This window comes from Emys orbicularis, chromosome 4, assembly GCF_028017835.1.
Source record: "Emys orbicularis isolate rEmyOrb1 chromosome 4, rEmyOrb1.hap1, whole genome shotgun sequence".
Classification (NCBI taxonomy): domain Eukaryota; kingdom Metazoa; phylum Chordata; order Testudines; family Emydidae; genus Emys; species Emys orbicularis.
In genome coordinates this window covers 17,096,719-17,117,706 of record NC_088686.1, presented here as the reverse complement: position 1 = coordinate 17,117,706, position 20,988 = coordinate 17,096,719, and the positions used below count along the sequence as shown (strand labels likewise).

The window sequence follows — 20,988 nt, the reverse complement described above, 5'->3', positions numbered from 1 at the left end:
CAGCGTCATAGGTCAGGCTGGCTAATTCAGCTTCCAAGGGCCATCTCTGTCCCCATGGAGTGGGAAAGTGGGGGTTCAGGTGCAATAACCACATCTCTCTGGCCAGTCCTTAGGGCTTGCGTTGTGACTGAGAGGAGAGACTGGCAGACGCAGGGCTGCCTTGGCGTCCCTGGTCACTGACACAGTCCTTGCAGGAGGTCCCCAGTGAATGTAGCTGCATGGTGGCACCGCCTCCCTCGGTGTGGCCCTTCCAAGATTTGAATGTGTCCCCAGAGACCAAAGGGCTGAGTGCTTCCTGCAGCACCATCCAGCTCCCCAGGCAGCTGCCTGGGCAAGATTTGCCCTTTCCTTGTGAAAAGGTTTAAAGTGCACTAAGGCCAGCTCTATGCTAGCAATGTTTGCTGCCCTAGTGTAGCCGCAGTTATACTGGCAGAAATGTGCTATGGCGGGTGCAGCTTATTTCACTCAGCAAAAGCACTCTTTTTGCTAGTATAAGCTGCATCTACAGTAGGTGGGTTTAGCCGGTGTAGCTATATCGGCAAAACTTAAAAGTGTAGACTAAGCCCAAGGTGCACACTGAGGTGGTAAAAGCATCTGACATAAGATTTATAGGTAGCTCAGTTGGATGGGGGAGAAGGATTATATATTACATATGCACCCAGCTCTTATGTATATTGATGTGCCCTATTCATTTCTAGAGTACAGGTTTTACCTGTGGGAAAGATTTTTGGAGAGTATTACTGCAATTTTGATGACTCTGTGTAAGACTATGGAGACTGCAGTAAAGAAGCTACGTGGAAAAAAAGCTAGCCTGAAAAAATTTACTTTCTATACCTAACTTCCCCCTCCGCCCTCAGAGATGCTGCAGCAGGGCCACCCCAGATACAAATCTCTTGTGCTCTTTAGAGTGCCTGCCCAAATACTGACAGGCGGACAGAAAGTCTTGAATCTTTCTGAAAATGCAGTTCTGAGCTTTGCGCATTTCTCTGCAGTGACCTTTTTTGACAATTGCATTAAGTATGTTGTGTTTCCACTTGCTATTACAAGCTGCCAAGTATATTCTGGTGGCTTGGCAGTAGTGCTACATATTTCTCAGGATGAGATAAGCAGATTTGGAACAATCTCAGATCTCTCCATCACAGGACAGCAGAGGTCAGGAGCATTGTAGAAGAAACAGGATCTTGACCAAGGGAGAATGGGAGATATGGAAATGATGGTCACTGGCTCATTTGCTGGACAGTTTATAATATAGCATGGTCATCAGCCTCAGGAGGCTGGTTGCCCTTTGGGACAATTTAAAAGCCACATCAAAGGAGAAGGGTTGTAAAGCATTGCCTAAAATAAAGGGCAAGGAGGGAGGGGATTGCCTGTGGGTCTACCTATGCCAGATGGGAGCAAGGCGATGCATCAAGAGAACCCATTCTTAGATAGTAATAGCTAATATTATCACAATCCCAACAGGAAATCTGCAAACTAATCTAATTAAAGTTACTACTTGAATGGTCCTTTCAACTGAGAAGATCAAACAGCTTTAGAAATAATAATGGACTCAAGCCTCATAACACTCCTATGAACTAGGGAAATATTATCTCCATCCCTTTACAGATGGGAACACAGATACAAAGAACTTCAGTTGCAGAGCTAAGGATACAGCCCTGTTTTCTTGAATTAATTTTGCATAATTATCCTTCTCTTTAAAGCTTTAAGCCAGTGGCTCTCAACCTTTCCAGACTGCTGTACCCTTTCAGGAGTCTGATTTGTCTTGTGTACCCCAAGTTTCATCTCAATTAAATACTACTTGCTTACAAAATCAAACATAAAAATATACAAAAGTGTCACAGCACACTATTACTGAAAAATTGCTTACTTTCTCATTGTTACCATATAATAATACAATAAATCAATTGGAATATAAATATACTTACATTTCAGTGTATAGTACAGGGGTCAGCAACCTTTCAGAAGTGGTGTGCCGAGTCTTCATTTATTCACTCTAATTTAAGGTTTCGCGTGCCAGTAACACATTTTAACATCTTTAGAAGGTGTCTTTCTATAAATCTATAATATATAACTAAACTATTGTTGTATGGAAAGTAAATAAGGTTTTTAAAATGTTTAAGAAGCTTCATTTAAAATTAAATTAAAATGCAGAGCCCCCGGACCGGTGGCCAGGACCCAGGCGGTGTGAGTGCCACTGAAAATCAGCTCGTGTGCTGCCTTCGGCACGCGTGCCATAGGTTGCCTACCCCTGGTATAGTATATAGAGCAGTATAAACAAGTCATTGTCTGTATGTAGATGAGTTGATGTACAGACCTCTGCATACCCCTAGTTGAGAACCACTGGTTTAAGCCACTCACAAGCATCTGCCCCTAATTTTTCATATAAATTTCATTTCAGAAACAGGCAAGAAACAACATCAGTGATGGGCCTTCCCTTCAGATAAAACTACAGCATTCTGGATTCAGATACTATGGTGGTGGATATCTTAAATCTCTGGATAGAGGTACAGTAATCACTGCAGTATGTCTATTGTAAGTAGGCTTGGCAGAATTCAATTTTTATTTATTTACAATTTAGATGGACACTATCGATATTTATTTTAAAGCTTTTTTTCTTATTTTTATCTATTTACATTTTCACTGGCATGGTAAATCATGGGGTGTCAGAAAATGGAGGGGTCAGAGAATAATTACTTAATGACAGCAGACATTGAGATTCAAAAAATTGAAGCTCTATGATCGTTAAAACACAAATTGTCAATATCACGTCAAAATATACAAAGTGAATATCCTTAAATCAAACGCTAACAAGTTGTCAAGCAGCATTCTTCTTACTTTGTCTGCCTAAATTTTGTCGAGTTGTGTATGATGAAATCAGTTTACCGACACTTTCCAAAAATATCTAATCCTGCCAAACCTAATTATAAGACTGAGCTTTGGGTTATTGCTACAGAGCATTTTTATGAGTTTATACTTCTGCAAGCCAAGCCTGCTGTAGTCTGCAAAGAAGGCAATGGGCCCACTCTGAGGGGGTGCTAAAGTTTCAAAGTGTTAAAGGACATTTTTGAATGACTAGCTATTCTTACAGCAGTCAATGTATGGTGAATTAAAAAAACACAAGCAGAGTCTTAAGAGAGTTCATGCCCTCTGCTAGGTAAGCAAATGACTCCTTTTACATTCCAGACAGAGAGATAACACAAGGCCAGAGTGTTTCCTCAGTGGCTTTAGGACTTTGGCACTATGAGGCCACTGCCCCACTCCTATCCTCTCTCACCATACAGTTCCCATGGCTCACAGGACAGCATTGATTGAGCACAGTTATATGTGTTTGCTATGTCAAAGCTGGTGCTTTTAACCACTTTGCCGTGGACCGTGGGGGCGGGGGAGTGTTTGTGTGTGTGGCAAGGGGAGAATATCACATTATAGGCTAGCCTGATAGTACTGCCTAATATTAAGGTTGCCCAACACTTTCTATGATAAAACCCTGTTTTCAGTTGTTTGTGATTTTCCCAAATGTTAACCATTTAGGCTGAAAATTTTCCATATCAAGTGTCTGCCTCAGGCTGAATATTTTTAATAAATTTCATGCAAAATGGTGGTTGTTCCAAGAATGAGGTTAGTGAAAAAAGACATTGCTTTGTCCATGTTACAAACTTCTGGTGACCTTTTCTTTGAGCAGCTCTAGTGTCCCACTGCTTTTGATCAGGGACTTGACATTTGGCAAGGTGGGTGGCCTTTGTGTCAGGAAGGTGCCTTTTGCCACCCCCATGAAAATCCTCCCAAATTTAGCAGTTTGCATATGCTCAGTAGAGACTTGCTAGAGTCAGCTAAATTCCCCCGATATTCCATCCTCACTGAGCATTCTCCACCCCAGGCAGAGTAAGACTTTCCCTGTAATTGAAGCTCTAGGTTGCTTCAGACTGTGCCAGGACCCAGGGTCTAGGTTGAGGCACCTGAGCTGAGAGCAAAGAACCTGACTCTCCTAGGCTGACACCAGGCAGTTTGGAAGAAGCAGCTGCTTGTTTCAAATGCACAGGGGGGCAAGAGCTGGACAAGTGGGGGCAGGGTAGACTGGGACAAGGAGCCTGAGGAGTTAAGGGGGAGACTGAGACCAGAGGCTGGCACAAGGAACTGTGAATGGGTGGAGGCGGGAACTCGGGGGCTAGGAATCAGAGGGGTGGGAGAAGGAGGCAGGGGAAGGGAACACTGATCTGATGAGGAGCTGGGATGTGGGGGGGGGGGGGGGGAGAACTGGGACTGACTGAGCAAAGAGACTGTGACAAGCCATTGTTAGTGGAGACACCGAGATTGGATGAGGAGCCTGGGAGACGGACAGGCAGTGGGCATGACCAATATGGACACATGGGGTGGCGATCTGGAGGACACAGAGATACACAGATCAGACAAGATGCCAGGAGGGGGAGATTAGGACTGAGTAAGGCTGGGAAGAGAATCCTGAGGAGTACAAACTAGGACTGGGTAGATGACAAGAATGAGACTGGGACGAGGATCCGGGGGTAGGGAATAGACAGCTTGGAACAGGAACACATTAGAGGGGATGGGGCACCAGTATGTGTGCCCATTAGACCACACTCCCCTCCAGATCCTGGAATGGAACCCAAGGTTCCTGAGCCTCACCATTCCTCCACATCAACAGATATCTATGAACCCATTGTCAAGGTGTCCCATTCCTCGAGTTCTGGTGCACAGAGAGGATGACAATTTATACTGCTATCAATTACTCTGTTAGCTCAAGTGCCAGAGACCTGTGCTGAAGGTTCCAATCCTGATGATGACCCTTATGGGTGTCAATAAGATGCCACATGATGGAATTTCTGCTTTTGGTTTTTCAGTTTGCTCTTTTAAAAAACCTACGAAATTTCTCTCACACACACAAAATACATTAGAAGAACATTATTAAGCTAAAGTCAAGCGCCCAAAAGTCAGTAAATACCAGAATTAAGGTTGCCCATGCAACTTTAATTCAGCCCCCTGCATTAATGTGCATATGCATTATGATATAGTCTAATTACATGATCACATCCTAATTTTTCCACATGACCTCTGCTTCATTCAATGCACACACTGAATGGGGCTCAGTGAGCAGCGTATTCAGTATGTCCATAACTGGAAAGCAAGTTGTACATGAGTACTATAACAAAAATATCACTGACTCACCATCCAGTGGTGTCCCTTTTCTGTCTCTCTCTTTGCCCTTTTCTATGCCAGGTGCGCCCTCTGGTCTCCATACCCCTCATACTACTTTCTTCCTCCCTTCCCTGGGGCTGATTGAATGTCAGCACTGGTTTCCCTGGGACTATTCGTCTCTTATGTGCTGCTGATTTGCATTAGAAACGAAGGGTCCAAAAATTAAAGTTCACTGTAGCTAATACTTATTCCCTTGCTATACAGTATACCAGCCAAGTGCTCTTCTGTTCATTAGAAACAGAACCATACTGTAGGACAGAATAAAACAGCATGCTTGGGCATATTCAGATTAGTGTTGCTGTGGATTTTCCACTTTTCATTTGTGCAAAATTGAATTTGCTAATTCTTTTTTCCCCCCAGCATGAAGAGGCTCCAAATTTACATCTCCTTTTGCCAGTGCTGCTGCTTTTCATTGAATATTTGGAGTATCCCCAAACCAGCCAACAATTGAATAGCCTTGTTGCTGGCTCCATTAGATAAATTATGCCCTATTATCCTTACCCTACTGTAATGCACAGTTATGCAGCTTTAGACCCTGACAAGGATGCCTCTGCCCTGTCCAGTTTATTAACAGAGGCTATGGAAGTGAACTTGCTAACATTGATAGTCAAAAGCAACACTGGCTTTCCAGTCTCGAATACAGACATTCTAGGGAAATCAGAATGTGACTATTGCCAGGTACTGTACAGGAATGAAGTCTGAATTTCAAAAGCCAGAAAAAACAACTGCACGTTCTTTCTGACAACCTGATGTGATTCCTCTCTTCTCTGTGGCTTCATCAGATGAAATTCTTGAATGTTAGTGGTTATCAGCTATTTTTATGTAGCTAGACATTTGCTTTGTGATTCCAAAAAGGAACTTTTGTTTGTATTATCCACATGTGAAAAGGAAGAAATATTCAAGCACCACATCATGCACATTAATATTACCTATACATATTTTCAAAACTTGGATTTTGATTTAGTACTTGGTGGAATGCAAAGACAAGGTGTCCATCACATGGAGAAGTCCTACAGAACTTACAGAAAATAACTAGGGCTGTCAAACGATTTTAAAAAATCACAACTGCGAGATTAAAAAAATTAGTTGTGATTAATCGCCGTTTTGATCACATTGTTAAACAATAATAGAATACCAATTTAAGTTTATTACAAATATTTTTGGATGTTTTTCTACATTTCAAATATATTGATTTCAGTTACAACACAGAATACAAAGTGTACAGTGCTCACTTTATATTATTTGTGATTACAAATATTTGCACTGCAAAAAAGGCAAACAAAAGAAATAGTATTAAGTTTAAGAATCTGAAGTGCCTTCCAAAATCTGAGAGGGACGAGGTGTGGAACATGCTGTCAGAAGTCTTAAAACATTCCAATATGGGAACTACAGAACCTGAACGATCAAAAAACAAAATCAACCTTCTGTTGGTGGCATCTGACAGATGATGAAAATGAACATGCATCGGTCCTTCGTTTGGATCATTATCAAGCAGAACCCATCATCAGCATGAAAGCATGTCCTCTGGAATGGTGGTTGAAGCATGAAGGGACATATGAATGTTTAGCATATCTAGCATGTAAATATTTTGCAACACTGGTGTGACCGGGTTCCACGGGGAGCTAACTGAGGTCACTCAATTAGGGTGAACTGCAAAGAATGGGAAGACAATCCCCAAAGCTGGTGGATATTCCAATGGATTCACCAAGCCAACACAAAACAGCTTCTATAATACCTCACTTGTTACCCAGAAGCCAACAACACAGTTCCCTTAAAATAACCCAGCCTCAGGCCTCCACCTAGTTACCCAAGTCAGATATGAGGAGGATTAATTAAAAGCTTATTCACCATATAAAAGAAAAGGTTCTGCCAATCCCAAAGGATCAGACACATTACCTCCCAGGTTAATGAATGTTTCAGATCTTACCCAAATATACGCTTACAGACAATTCTTATTAAACTGAAATTTATTAAAAAAGATGAGAGTATAGGTTAAAAGGTTAGTATACATACAGACGTGAGTCAATCTTAAGATTTAGATTCATAGCAGAGATGTGAGCTTTGTAGTTGCAAGAGTTCTTTTAGAATTTAGTCCATAGGTTATAGTCCAATGTTTGTCTTCAGGGTGGTCCAGTCAGAACTGGGATCTGAGTCCTGATGGCTTAGGCTTCCCCTGTATGGAACCTAAAGCAGATCTGAGGTGACAGGATCAGGACCCAAGGAACTTTTATACAGTTTCAAGCCTCCTTTGACAGTCAGAGTCCCTTGGCTTACAATAGGTTTCAGAGTGGTAGCCATGTTAGTCTGTATCAGCAAAAACAACGAGGAGTCCGTGTGGCACCTTAGAGACTAACACATTTATTTGGGCATAACTGGGAGTGGATGGGTCACTACAAAAACTAAATTTCCCCCTGCTGATGCTCACACGTTCTTGTCAACTGTTTGAAATGGGCCACCTTGTTTACATTGGCCTCATTAGTACTATGAAAGTGATGTCCACCCCTTCTTTTCAACTGTTGAGAATAGCCCACTTCCACCTTAATTGAATTGGCTCGTTAGCACTGACCCCCAACTTGGTAAGGCAACTCCCATCTTTTCATATTCTGTGTATTTATACCTCCTTACTGTATGTTCCACTTCATGCATCTGATGAAGTTGGTTTTAGCCCATGAAAGCTTATGCCCAAATAAATTTGTTAGTCTCTAAGGTGCCACAAGGACACCTCATTGTTTTGGCTTACAATACGTAATCAGAGCAACTTTGAAGTAGGTCCATCACCAGTACTTAGCTACACAAATTAACATAAGGCAATTGCCTGTTTTTCACCATTCACAGATGATCAGTTATACATTTCAAAGAGAGATGAATATGATATCCCATGTTTACAGTTCATTTAAATGCTAGGATGTTCTTTTGATTTCTGAATTAACAGAATACAGCATAGACAGGGACTGTTGATTACATTGTTGACTACTACCAATATATATGCAAATACACAAAAATTATCTCCCCATGTCTTTAAGGGTTGAATTTGAGTCATTTATCCCACAGGACGCTTAACCCTTTCTGGTCATGCGTCAGAGCAACACTGCTACAACAATGCCATGTTAACTAATGCCTGTTCTCACTTTCAGGTAACATTGCAAATAAGAAGCAGGCAGCATTTCTCCCATAAATATGAACATACTTGTTTGTCTTAACGATTGGCTAAACAAGAAGTACGAGGACTGAGTGGACTTGTAGACTGTTTGACATTGTTTTGGTTTTTAGTGCAGTTATGTAAAAAAAAAAAAATCTACATTTGTAAGTTGCACTTTCACGATAAAGAGATTGCACTACAGTATTTGTATGAGGTGAACTGAAAAATACTATTTATTTTATCTTTTTTACAGTGCAAATATTTGTAATAAAAATAAAATAAGCACTGTACACTTTGTATTCTGTTTATAACTGAAATCAATATATTGGAAAACGTAGAAAAAATCCAAAAATATTTATACAAAATTAAAATTGGTATTCTATTAACAGTCCGATTAAAACGGCGATTAATCACAGCTATTTTTAAAATCTAGTTAATTTGTTTTGCAATAATTGCTTGTGTTAACTGCGATTAATTGGCAGCCCTAAAAATAACCTGGTTTCTAAGCATCCTATAGAATTTAACAATTGTATCCCTGGTATAGAATTATAAAGGATGATTTAAAAATATAGACAAGATCTCTATTCAATTCTGTAGGTTTTGAAAGTAATTTCTATAGACTCTTGTTAGTTTCCTCCTTATTAATTTTTACAGGACTTTTTCATTAGTCCTGGCCACCAGAACTGTTTCTTTATAGTGGAAACACGTTTTTCCCCTACACAACACAATTTTACTATAACAAAACCTAATAAGCAAAATATCCCTTCTTCTGTGCCCTGGGAGTGATAGATATGGCCAAGGCTTTACCACCATTCAAAGACATGGTTAAAACATGAGTAGTCTGCACCAAGTGTTGGGGATTAACTTTGTTGTTACTCTGTCCCTTTACAAGGGATTTATATAGTGGAAAGGGGAACTAGGATTGCTAGCATGAGTTAGCACATTTCCACATGGACAGGGCCTGTGGGAAAATAGTTAATTTGCTAAATGAAAAATAAAATGCCCTTGAAAAATATGTTAAAGTTTCTAGACATCCTAAAAAAACAGAAATTTGGTCAAGATTTTCAACAGTGACTAGTGATTTTAGGTTCATTTCTGGGGTGCCCCACTAGAGACACTTTGTAGTGGACTGATACTGTGGACCAGCCCATCCTGAACTATATGAGAGTAGGGTAGGGAGAGGGACACTAAGGTCTCAGAGTAGCAGCCTTGTTAGTCTGTATCCACAAAAAGAACAGGAGTACTTGTGGCCCCTTAGAGACTAACAAATGTATTTGAGCTGGGCTGTAGCTCACGAAAGCTTGTGCTCAAATAAATTTGTTAGTCTCTAAGGTGCCACAAGTACTCCTGTTCTTTTTACTAAGAGGTCTATACTTAGGGCCCTATCAAAATCAAATGAAAAACACATCACAGACCATGAAATCTGGTCTTGTGTGTGTTTTTACTCTATATTATACAGATTTCACAGGGGAGACCAGAGTTTCTCAAATTCAGAGTCCTGACCCAAAAGGAAGTTGCAGGTGGGTCACAAGATTATTTTAGGGGGTCATGGTATTGCCACCCTCTTACTTCTGCGCTGCCTTCAGAGCTGGGCAACCAGAGAGTGGCAGCTGTTGGCCAGGCGCCCAGCTCTGAAGGCAGTGCCCTGCCAGCACCACCACAGAAGTAAGGATGGCAATACCAGACCATGCCACCCTTACTTCTGCGCTGCTGCCTTCAGAGCTGGGTGGCCGGAGAGTGGTGGCTGCTGACTGAGGGCCCAGTTCTACAGGCAGCAGCGCAGAAATAAAAGTGGCAATACCATCCCATGCCATCCTTCTGCGCTGCTGCTAGCGGTGGCTCTGCCTTCAGCGCTGGGCTCCCAGCCAGCAACCACCGCTCTCCAGCTGCCCAGCTCTGAAGGCAGCACCGCCGCCAGCAGCAGTGCAGCGGTAAGGGTAGCAGTACTGCAACCCCCCCCCCCATAACCTTGTGACCCCCCCCCCCAACTCCTTTTTGTGGTCAGGATCCCTACCTACACCACCATGAAATTTCAGATTTAAATAGCTGAAATTGTGAAATTTACTATTTTAAAAATCCTATGACCATGAAATTGACCAAAATGGGCCATGAATTTGGTAGGGCCCTATCTATACTACAAACTTTTGTCAGCATAGCTCTGTCAAGGCTGCAAAAAACCCACACCCCCTCATAGTCATGGCAAACTCTCCAATGTAAAGACAGCTCTGCCAACAGAAGAGTGCTACAGTCAGCATAGCTAATTAGACACAAGTGGGTGAGGCAATATCATATATTGGGCCAACTTCTGGTGGTGAGAGGCACAAGCTTTCAAAACACTCGAGCTCAGAAGCTTGTCTCTCTCCCCACCAGAAACTAGTTCAATAAAAGATATTCTCTCACCCTCCTGGTCTCTCTAATATCATGGGACTGACAGGGCTATCACAATGCTGCATACAGCACAGCTTGTTATTTGGGATAGTGTTGTTACACCAACAGAAAAAACAACTTATTCTGTCAGCATCTACACTTGGGGGTTCTGCTGGAATAGCTATACCCAGTAAAGCATTCACAGTGCAGACAAGGCCTAAGTCTGAGGGATAAATTACATTTGATGTTAGAAATCCAGCTGTACAGAGATTTTCCTTTGTTTGTAATTTCCAGAAATGTAGAAAAACCCTTCAGTGATTTTGAACTTTCCTTCATAGCCAACACTGGCTATCACCCACCCCACTCCCACCACCGTGTTCAATGAAATTGAAACTACCACAACCACATTTCAACATATTTGCTTATTCATCTGTCACCATCTTGGTTGCAAAAAGACTTGGGATAGACTCAAAGACCAGAACCAACTGATGCATTTGGGAAACAGTCACTTTTCTCTAGTCTCCCTTCACAAAAAGGGAAAGAAACTTTATTAGCAGGAAAAGTCATCCGGCAGGTAAACAAAATTGTTTTTACCCTTTATTGTGTCTCTCTCTAAGTAAATACACAGTCAGTTTTCTTAAGAACATTTCAGAAGTGTCTGTTACTTTAAAAAACAAACAGTTCTTTGCTTAAGGACCTCACTATCTTGAGGGCAGATGAACAGCAATAGCAGATGAAGGAAAGTTCTCCCTCCCCGGAACACGTGGGACAGCGTCAATATTTCAAACTAAAAAAACCAAACAAACTTATTACAAGAGGTTGAGACTGCCCTCATCCATCGGAAGGGGGGGGGGGGAGAAATGGAGCTCCCATCATTGCCTGCCACTTCCCAAACTCCTCTTTGGTGTGTGATCTCCTCCTCTCTCAGAGAAGGAAAAGGTTTGCAGATTTCCCCACTCCACTGATGCAGTAGAGAACAGCACAATAGACTTGAGCCATGTAAGGGAGAATATCTTGTGGGTTTTGTGTGCTGTTTTATATGTAGAAAACAAACATGTTCATACATCTGGAAAGATGTCTGCATAACTGTATCCTCACAATGGTGTTGAAAGAATAATCTAGGTTAACCCACCAATTCACAGCTACTTTCTGAGGTGGTAGGTTGAGCAAAATCAATCCCAGCATTGGAGTTATATTAAGAAGGGATATTTAACCACTAAAGCACTTTAAAAAAAAAAAAAAAAAAAACCCAGAAAATGATTAACTTAAAAAGTTGACATGTACATAGCAGTAAGTTAAGTCTGAAGAAAGGAGTTTTGAAATAAGTTTGCTTTAAAAAGGTGTGCATGCACTTCTTTAATTTGCTGCCTTCTACATAACGCTATGTGTAGTATCTACATAGAAAAAGCAAATTCTCTGAGTGCTTTTCCTTTTTTCTTTGTATATGTATGTATGTATGTGTCAGGGGAGAAAGCAGCAGGGAATGGGAAGAACACAACAAAGTTCAATCATTAAATTGCATATTTCTTTCAAAAGTCTCTGCTCTCAGGTCGTGTCATACGACACACAGAACTTTTAAGACAACAATATTCAAATAAATGACAGGAGGATCCCAGCAAAAGCCTGCTGTCCCTTTCCAAAGTCTGCTGATGAGAAAATGAAGACAGTTAGGAAACAGCCACTCCTGCTTTTTAAGATATTAGAAAGGACTGGTTGTCAGCACAGCTGCAGCCCTGCATACTAATGTCTTCTATGCAAAAGTTGAAACAGACACTGGAGGTTGTAATGCATCTGGAAAATGCAGGTTGCAGGGAGCTCTCCCCACTCCTGGCTTGGAAGCACATAGCCAGCCAGTCGACTCAGCTTTCTCACACCCTTTCCCTAACCTAGTTGATCCTTGGGAAACCTCATACTACTGCACACTGCATTATGAAGCAGGTCACCAGCTCCCCCCGCCTAATCTATCAAAGTCATTTTATGTCCTTGTCCACTCTTCCCTCTCCCTTCCATTTATAAACAAAAACTAATAACAGCAATCAGATCATTCAGAAGCTATGGGGCACCACAACAGCACCACCACATTGCAGGCACAGACAATAGCATCTCTTTACCGCTCTATGCAATGCAGTCAGTTAGGTGCTGTGGGAATCTTAATGTTCCATTAACCACTAAGGGGGCCGGGGGGAGGGTTCTGTCCATAATACTGTAACAGTTTTTCAGATTTGATCAAATATCAAGAACAGCTACATGTTAAACTATAATTAAGCATTTATATTTGTGGCCATGACTTTGAGCATGTTTTCGCAAAGCCCCGTTGAAGCAGAAATAAAATTTTGAAGTGAAATGCTTTTGACAAAGTGAGGTAACTCTCCGTGTGTCACAGCAACACTGAGAATGAGAAAGGTTGACTATTGGGTAGTTAATCTGCCAGATTTTAGACCAAATAATTTTTTCAATTTACAGCCCTTCTCTAATCCCTAACCTTAGACATACTCTTCAGCTCTCCCTAATTACAAAGGATGATCATTTTTTCCTGATGTTTATCCATTTCCTGGAGGAAGCTGGGGTGAAATCTAGCCTACTGCATTTTACCCCAGGAGTGGGAGTTTTGCAATTGACATTAGTGAGGCCAGGATTTCACCACTAGGGTTCTCTTTTAATTGCAATATTAAACAGCATAAGAAATGCCATATTTGACTGTCAGTCTGTTTTATCCAAAAGAGAAAAAACCCTGAGCTCTGCAGGCTTCCTTGGGCATTTTTTCTTGTGTGTCACATTCAAAAGGCTAAAATGTGTCTTGAGACGTAAAACATTTTCCCAAGCTTGCAAGTATATAGTAGTTACTATGCCCTTATAGCCATCATACAATTTGTGTGTGTCTACACTAAACACCTTAGTAACCTTATTCTAGCTATATAATACAGCTGTTCCTGCGCTATGTACACAGTCCCTACCCCTTTCAGCACTAGTCTTTACATGATTGCTGGAGTACTGGTATTTCTAGTGTAAACAAAGTAGATTGGGGGGGGGGGGGGAGAGAGAACACACAGGTAGAGGAGGGTTATGGAAATAATGGCTATTGCAGGCATTCAGCAAAATTTGCTTCTCATAGCACTCAAATAAGCATGGGGAAATAAAACAATGGCTCTCTTGCCTCTGCTGAGAAAATCCTGTTCTGGTCTCCCCCCTTTAGGTGAATCTCAATATCTATCATTAAATAGATGTTGACCCCCCACTCCCATAATATCCCACAACCGTGAAGCTTTTTTATATCTTTATCAACTTAATTCTTATGGATAATATCAATGTTAACAATTAAGACCAATTTTACCAAGCATAACCAACAGATCTTTTAGTTGTACTGTCTAGTAAAGTTTAAGTGGCTGTGAATAATCTGGGACAGCAGCAGGCCAAATGAGATTTTGCATAGCTCGTTTTATTTTTTTAAACCCATACATCTAATTTCCCCCCACCAGTAATTGTAATTCAAACTTGTAATAATGCTTTGTGTACAAGAACTCAGCAGCAAGTATGCCATTCAGGCAGAGAGAAATTTGTTATGAAACTGGAATTTTAGAACTCCAATAAAGCTTAAAAAATTTCCTTCAATCTAACCCATTAGCAACAAGAGTTTAAAAGGTTAACCATGCCGAGCCCTAAAAAACTGTACAGGCTTTGGAGAAACAGCATTACAAGGTCCAGCTTGTGTCATTGCCAATAGGAGTGAGGTTCATAATCTTGCAAGAGACACAGGGGTAACTGCTTAGATTGACCACACTTCAGCAGTTTTATTTTAGGTTTGGCCACCCCTGAGTATGTCATGGTAAGGCTCTTCCATTAGAGGAAGTGAACTTCCAGTTCTCCCTCTCCACACCAAAAAAAAAAAAAAGCAAACATTGCAAACAGCAAAACTATTCAGAGACCTAGGCAGCTATGATTACAGCAGAGGGGTTTACTCAGCCCTTGATTTTAATGTTAGAAGGAAAAGATAAGCTGTGTCCTTGCAACTATTCCAGCAATCAGCTTTGATAGTGTCTTTCACAGATCAAATGCTTCAGGTGCTCTTTCTACTTGGAGACAAGGGGATGGGAGCATTTCAGCAAAACAATAAGTGCTGGGGGGAAAAAATATACTGCGTGGTTAACATTAAGAGTAATTATTCTTTAACCTTGTGTCAACATGTGAGATTTGTCAAAAGTAAATTTGACCTACCTCCAGTTAAATAGTCCAAGTATATACCTGAACTGTAAACTATTGTTGGGTCCCTCTTTTTTGGCAACTTATCTACTAAGAGGAGATTCCATAGAGTAGGGTCCAACTTAGGTCATTGTGACCAGTTCTGAAATACCTACATATTTTTTCAAACCACAACTCAATACTAAATGTAAGACAAGTCTAGGTTTTTAACTGACCCCTTAGTTCTTAAATCATATAGCATATGGTTGAGTTGACACAGAAGTTGCTGGCATTCAAGGGCAGCTTTAGCCTTAAATTCAAATTTTGCCTCACTTTTGTTAATCTGAGCAATCTTTACCAAATACCACCAGTAAGTGGCTAGGCACTTTCCTACCAACCAGAAAATACCACCTAGCTAGTTTTCTGCTGTAATATTGCTGTAGGAGTGTATGGTGGTTTTTTTTGAAGTAGTGCCCTGCATTGGAGTTCAACTCATAGCTAGGCGTTGGTAATTCAGTCGGTTAGTAGGCTGGATGTTTATTGAACAGGAATGGCAACAGTTTAACACTAAAGTGCACGTTAACCCCTTTACATGATTAGTTTCTCTTGCAGTTGTGGGCTTTGGGGTTTAAGCTGGCTGGTTTCCCTATTCTCGCCGAACAGCCTGCAAGCTGATTCTGCGAGTCAGATACAGCCCACTGCCCCGCCCCCCCGAGAGGTTAGCTACCATCTTGAAGTATCAGTGGGCTGTTATTAAGAGTGCGTTTAAACTGCGGATCAAGAGTTTCTGCTTTAAAAAGCAATAATCTAGCTTTATGTAGCGGGTAAGGCAGCCAAGGTTTCTCTAGTCCTCCTACCCAAGCTAGTTAGCCGTCCTTGGGCCGGAGAGAGTCCCGAAGCTGAACGAGTTTGGTAAACCCTTTACACCTACTGTAAGTGTTGCAACACACCCACCATTTTCACCATCCCAGCTGCGAGTTTAAACGGCCTCACGTGCAGCTGAACAGCTCCAGTTCATTCAGACAGAGCTCTGCAAGGTTTAGTTTTTGCAACATACGCTGCTCTCCCATCCTCTCTTGAGAGGGGTTTACGAGAAGTTGGGAAAGCTGACAGCCTCCAAGCGATTAACAGACTTCTTGTCCTAGGACAGCCACCCATATGCGCTTTACACTTAAGACGTTGCCTGGAAGGTCAGCAGCTTATGCACTATTAGTAAGCGGTTTCTATGACAAAGCCATAGGAAATTAACACTAATTTAATTTCAACCCTTTCTTACCACCCTCTTATGAGAAGCATGAACCTTTCACGTTTTAATCGTAACTGCCAAAACAAAACAAAACAGGGAGAGAAATGCATGCTTTAAATATTTTTATTTTATTACCAAAATTTCCAGATGCCAGACCGGCAAATATATTTTAAAGCGTTTGGTAAACAGTCTCCATTCAAAACTTGAAATGTTTGTCAACAATAACGATCAAGTGAGCACTTCAGAGAAGACACTGAACATCTAAAGACAACATCCAGAATACTATAATTTGTATCTGAGTTAACAAAAACTTATTGCTACTAACCTTATCAAGCTGGACTGCCTTCTCTTTGTAAGCACATAGGAAGCTGAGAAAGATCTGCTTCTATGCACATCCAAACAGAATAAACTGTTATTGACACTGACTTTTTAAGGTTAGGAACGAAAATAAAACTGAGAATGGGAAAATAACTGTCCCTGAACAGTGCAAAGTTCAGTCCAATCTAGTCCACTTCTTCAATAGTTGGTCCCCCGGCGCCACCGGTTGGGGCGGCTCCTCCCTGGTACAGTTTGGTGACGATGGGGTTGCAGAGTTTCTCCAGCTCCTTCTGTTTGTGCTCGTACTCTTCTTTCTCGGCCATCTGGTTGCGGTCAAGCCAAGTGACCACCTCCTGGCATTTGTCGAGCACCTTCTGCTTATCTTGGTCGCTGATCTTGCCCTTCAGCTTCTCGTCCTCCACGGTCTGTTTCATGTTGTAGGTGTAGGACTCGAGTGAGTTCTTAGCTGCCACCCGGTCGCGATTAGCTTCATCCTCCGCCTTGTACTTCTCTGCGTCCTGCACCATTCGGTCAATGTCATCCTTGCTGAGGCGGCCCTTGTCGTTGGTGATGGTGATCTTGTTCTCTTTACCCGTGCTCTTATCGGAGGCAGTGACATTCAGGATACCGTTGGCGTCTATATCGAAGGTGACCTCGATCTGGGGGACACCGCGGGGAGCTGGGGGGATGCCGGTCAAGTCGAACTTGCCCAGCAGATTGTTGTCCTTCGTCATAGCCCTCTCGCCCTCGTACACCTGCACCAGGACGCTGTTCTGGTTGTCGGAGTAGGTGGTGAAGATCTGGGTCTGCTTGGTGGGGATGGTGGTGTTACGCTTGATGAGGGCGGTCATCACCCCACCGGCTGTCTCGATGCCCAAGGACAGAGGAGTGACATCGAGCAGCAGCAAATCCTGCACGTTCTCAGACTTGTCCCCCATGAGGATGGCAGCCTGCACTGCGGCGCCATAAGCTACAGCCTCGTCGGGGTTGATGCTCTTGTTGAGCTCCTTGCCGTTGAAAAAGTCCTGTAAGAGCTTTTGGATCTTGGGGATGCGGGTGGAGCCGCCCACCAGCACGATCTCCTGGATCTGGCCCTTGTCTAGCTTGGCATCGCGCAGGGCCTTCTCCACGGGCTCCAAGGTGCCGCGGAAGAGGTCGGCGTTGAGCTCCTCGAAGCGGGCGCGGGTGATGGAAGTGTAGAAGTCGATGCCCTCGAACAGCGAGTCGATCTCGATGCTAGCCTGGGTGGAGGAGCTCAGCGTGCGCTTGGCCCGCTCGCAGGCCGTGCGCAGCCGCCGCACAGCCCGCTTGTTGCTGCCGATGTCCCGCTTGTGCTTGCGCTTGAACTCCTCCACGAAGTGGCTCACCATGCGGTTGTCAAAGTCCTCGCCGCCCAGGTGGGTGTCCCCGGCCGTGGACTTCACCTCGAAGATGCCGTCCTCGATGGTGAGGATGGAGACATCGAAGGTGCCGCCGCCCAAGTCGAAGATAAGCACGTTCTTCTCGCCGGCCCCGGTGCCTTTCTTGTCCAGCCCATAGGCGATGGCGGCCGCCGTGGGCTCGTTGATGATACGGAGCACGTTGAGGCCGGTGATGGTGCCGGCGTCTTTGGTGGCCTGGCGCTGGGAGTCGTTGAAGTAGGCGGGCACGGTGATGACGGCGTTCTGCACCTTGCGGCCCAGGTAGGCCTCCGCGATCTCCTTCATCTTGGTGAGCACCATGGAGCTGATCTCCTCCGGGAAGAAGGTCTTGTTCTCGCCCTTGTACTCCACCTGCACCTTGGGCTTGCCGCCCTCGCTCACCACGCGGAAGGGCCAGTGCTTCATGTCGGACTGCACCGTGGTGTCCTCGTACTTTCGGCCGATGAGGCGCTTGGCGTCGAAGATGGTGTTGGTGGGGTTCATGGCGACCTGGTTCTTGGCGGCGTCCCCGATGAGGCGCTCGGTGTCGGTGAAGGCCACATAGCTGGGCGTGGTGCGGTTGCCCTGGTCGTTGGCGATGATCTCGACCTTGCCGTGTTGAAAGACACCCACGCAGGAGTACGTGGTGCCCAGGTCGATGCCAATAGCAGGCGCTTTACCAGACATGGTGGTGGCTTGCTCAGCTGCCGCTCCAAACTGCGCTCGTTTCAATAGCTACGACGCGATCTGCCGTTACGCCGTAGCTCGCTGTCTTTTATAGTGGCCGCTCGTCTTCTTCGGGAACTTGCCAGAACCCCATCTCCCAATCAGCTCGCTCGCGTCCGATCCTTGGCCAATCACCACTGTGAATCCCGGCAGAAGATCCGCCCTACACCTGCTGACCAATCATCACCGTATTGCCGTTCTGACCAATCCCTTCGCAGAGTCCTCCTCTAGACCAATAGCTTTACTGTGCCTCTTCCTTGTCTTTTTCGTCCAATACAGCTTTGTAGCATCCATGCCGCCTTGCCCAATCACGTCGCTTGTTTCTCCTTTGCCCCTGCCCTGTTCCCCGACTCTACCAGAAACTTCCAACGGACGCTAGTCTGGAGGTTGGGGATTGATGTCACCGTTACCCAATAGGATTCGAGCAATGGGTTGGGCGATGGAACCAGTAGCCGCTCGAGAGACTTCTGGATGGTTGTTATGCAAATCAGTGTGTTTCCCTAACCGCCTTCCCGGCCTGATCTCTGAATGTCAACAGCTGCGGGCGCGAACCGCTCCCCCCGCACGTAGGTGGCAAGCTGGGTCCAGCCGGTGTAGGCTGGCGCCGCAAGATTGGCTGAGCGGGGGCTGCGAGGCGGCGCGTGCTGGGTGCCCTGTGGGCAGAGTGACGCAATGCAGGCTACGGGGCGCGGCAGCAACGCGGGGGTCCCCGTACGGGAGCGGCAGTAGGCTCAGTGCGGAATGGAGATAAGGCCGAGGGGTGCGAGGCAGAGCCTGAAGGAATGGGGGCAGGGGGTTGAGGGAGCAGGCGGAAGGGGGACGGGGAGAGCGGACAGAGGGAGTCTGGGATGGTAGGGGGCGGGACGGAGGAGTGGGGGGCATGCGGGCCCTGGGGGCGCGGGCGGAGGGATGGGTGGGGCGGATTGGGGGAGCAGGAGGAGTGGAGGCCATGCAGGGGCTGGGGGAGTGGGCGGAGGGATGGTGGGGGTGGGAAAACAGGCAGGATGGTGGGAACTGGGGGAGCAGGCAGAGGAATGGGGGCGCATGCAGGGGCTGGGGAAGTTGGCAGAGGGATGGGTGGGGCGGATTGGGGGAGCAGGAGGAGTGGGGGCCATGCAGGGGCTGGGGAAGTTGGCAGAGGGATGGTGGGGGTGGGAAAACAGGTGGGACTGGGAGGGCAGCAGGAGGAGTGGGGGCATGCGGGGGTTGAGGGAGTGGGTGGAGGGATGATGGGAGCAGGAAAGCAGGCAGGATGGTGGGAACTGGGGAAGCAGGCAGAGGAGTGGGGGGGGAGGCAGGAAACAGGCAGGGTGGGGGGCACTGGGGGAGCAGGCAGAGTGGGGCAGCAGGAACCAAGGGGTCAGGAAACTGGCAGAGATGGGGTAAGGGGGTGGGGACTGCAGGGGATAGGAGGGAAGGGGGAAAACAGCCAGGAGGAGAGAGCAGGGTATGTAGGATTTGCAGCTTGCGTTCCAGTGTTTGTAATTCCTGAAAGTTCAGTTAGATGCCAGATGTCATCTTCCGACAATCCAAAAGCTGGTGGGGAATTTACCCTTATTTGGTTGCAATGTAGAAATTCCCATAGTGAGAAACTGCAAAGGGAAGGTGTCTAGGTTGGTGTCTGCTTCGCTCAGGGGCTGTCTCTCCAGTTTGCTGGGATTATGTGAGGAAGAGTTTCGATGTCTCTCACAGACCTGCACAAATCCTTCATTCCTGGACTCTGAGTGACTTTACGCACTTAAAGAGTGAGACCTGGAACAGGTCTTAGCCTTGTTTCTGCTTAAATTGGCAGACTGACAGCCCTCACATGTATCCTCTTTCACTCACAGAGTTGCCTCATGAATATAGCTGCCTCACACACCTTTGTATACAGTTCTCTCTCACACAACACCCACAAACATTTCCTTCACTCGTTCATCCCATACAGCTTTCTGAAACCACAGAAGTGTATTTTCACTAGTTTTATAGCTGCCAAAATGGTAGCCCAGACTGGCATGTTTTATATGAAAGAAGGATGTGGCATTTAGCTCTCCCCTTGTAGAGAAGTAGTATGGATTTTAGGAGTCCGGTTGCTGTATATTTTTTCATGGTGACCATTCTTTAAACCTCTCCAAATGTTTGTCTGTTGTGCTAACATAAATGCTGTCACACCTACATTTAGTTGAAGCGTAAGATGTGAAACTATTATCTCAGAGCTAGATAAAAGTTTTGATAAAAATCTGCTCTTGTTCCCCCATATTACTCTTCCTATCTCTTGACAATAGCCAAATACTTCAGTACATTCAAAATATAGTAATAAAGGCAAATCATTGTTTCTGTCTAATTTCTAGGGTAATACTAGATACTTCTTTCTCTTAGTACTAATGACTGCTCACTTTTAAATACTCATTTTAATGATGTATCCTGGC

The 20,988-nt window shown here is 44.4% G+C and overlaps 1 protein-coding gene across 1 annotated transcript; it reads right to left on the bottom strand.

Moving 5' to 3' along the window:
• Positions 1-16,243: 16,243 nt before the first annotated feature.
• Positions 16,244-18,601, bottom strand: HSPA2 (heat shock protein family A (Hsp70) member 2). Its single transcript, XM_065404307.1, has one exon. The coding sequence runs from the start codon at positions 18,539-18,541 to the stop codon at positions 16,640-16,642; it is 1,902 nt and encodes a 633-aa protein (XP_065260379.1). The 5' UTR covers positions 18,542-18,601; the 3' UTR covers positions 16,244-16,639.
• Between the last annotated feature and the right edge of the window lie 2,387 nt (positions 18,602-20,988).

What these genes read in the sequence shown, in the direction of transcription:
- HSPA2 (XM_065404307.1), bottom strand. Translation starts at nt 18,541, where the DNA reads ATGTCTGGTAAAGCGCCTGCTATTGGCATCGACCTGGGCACCACGTAC.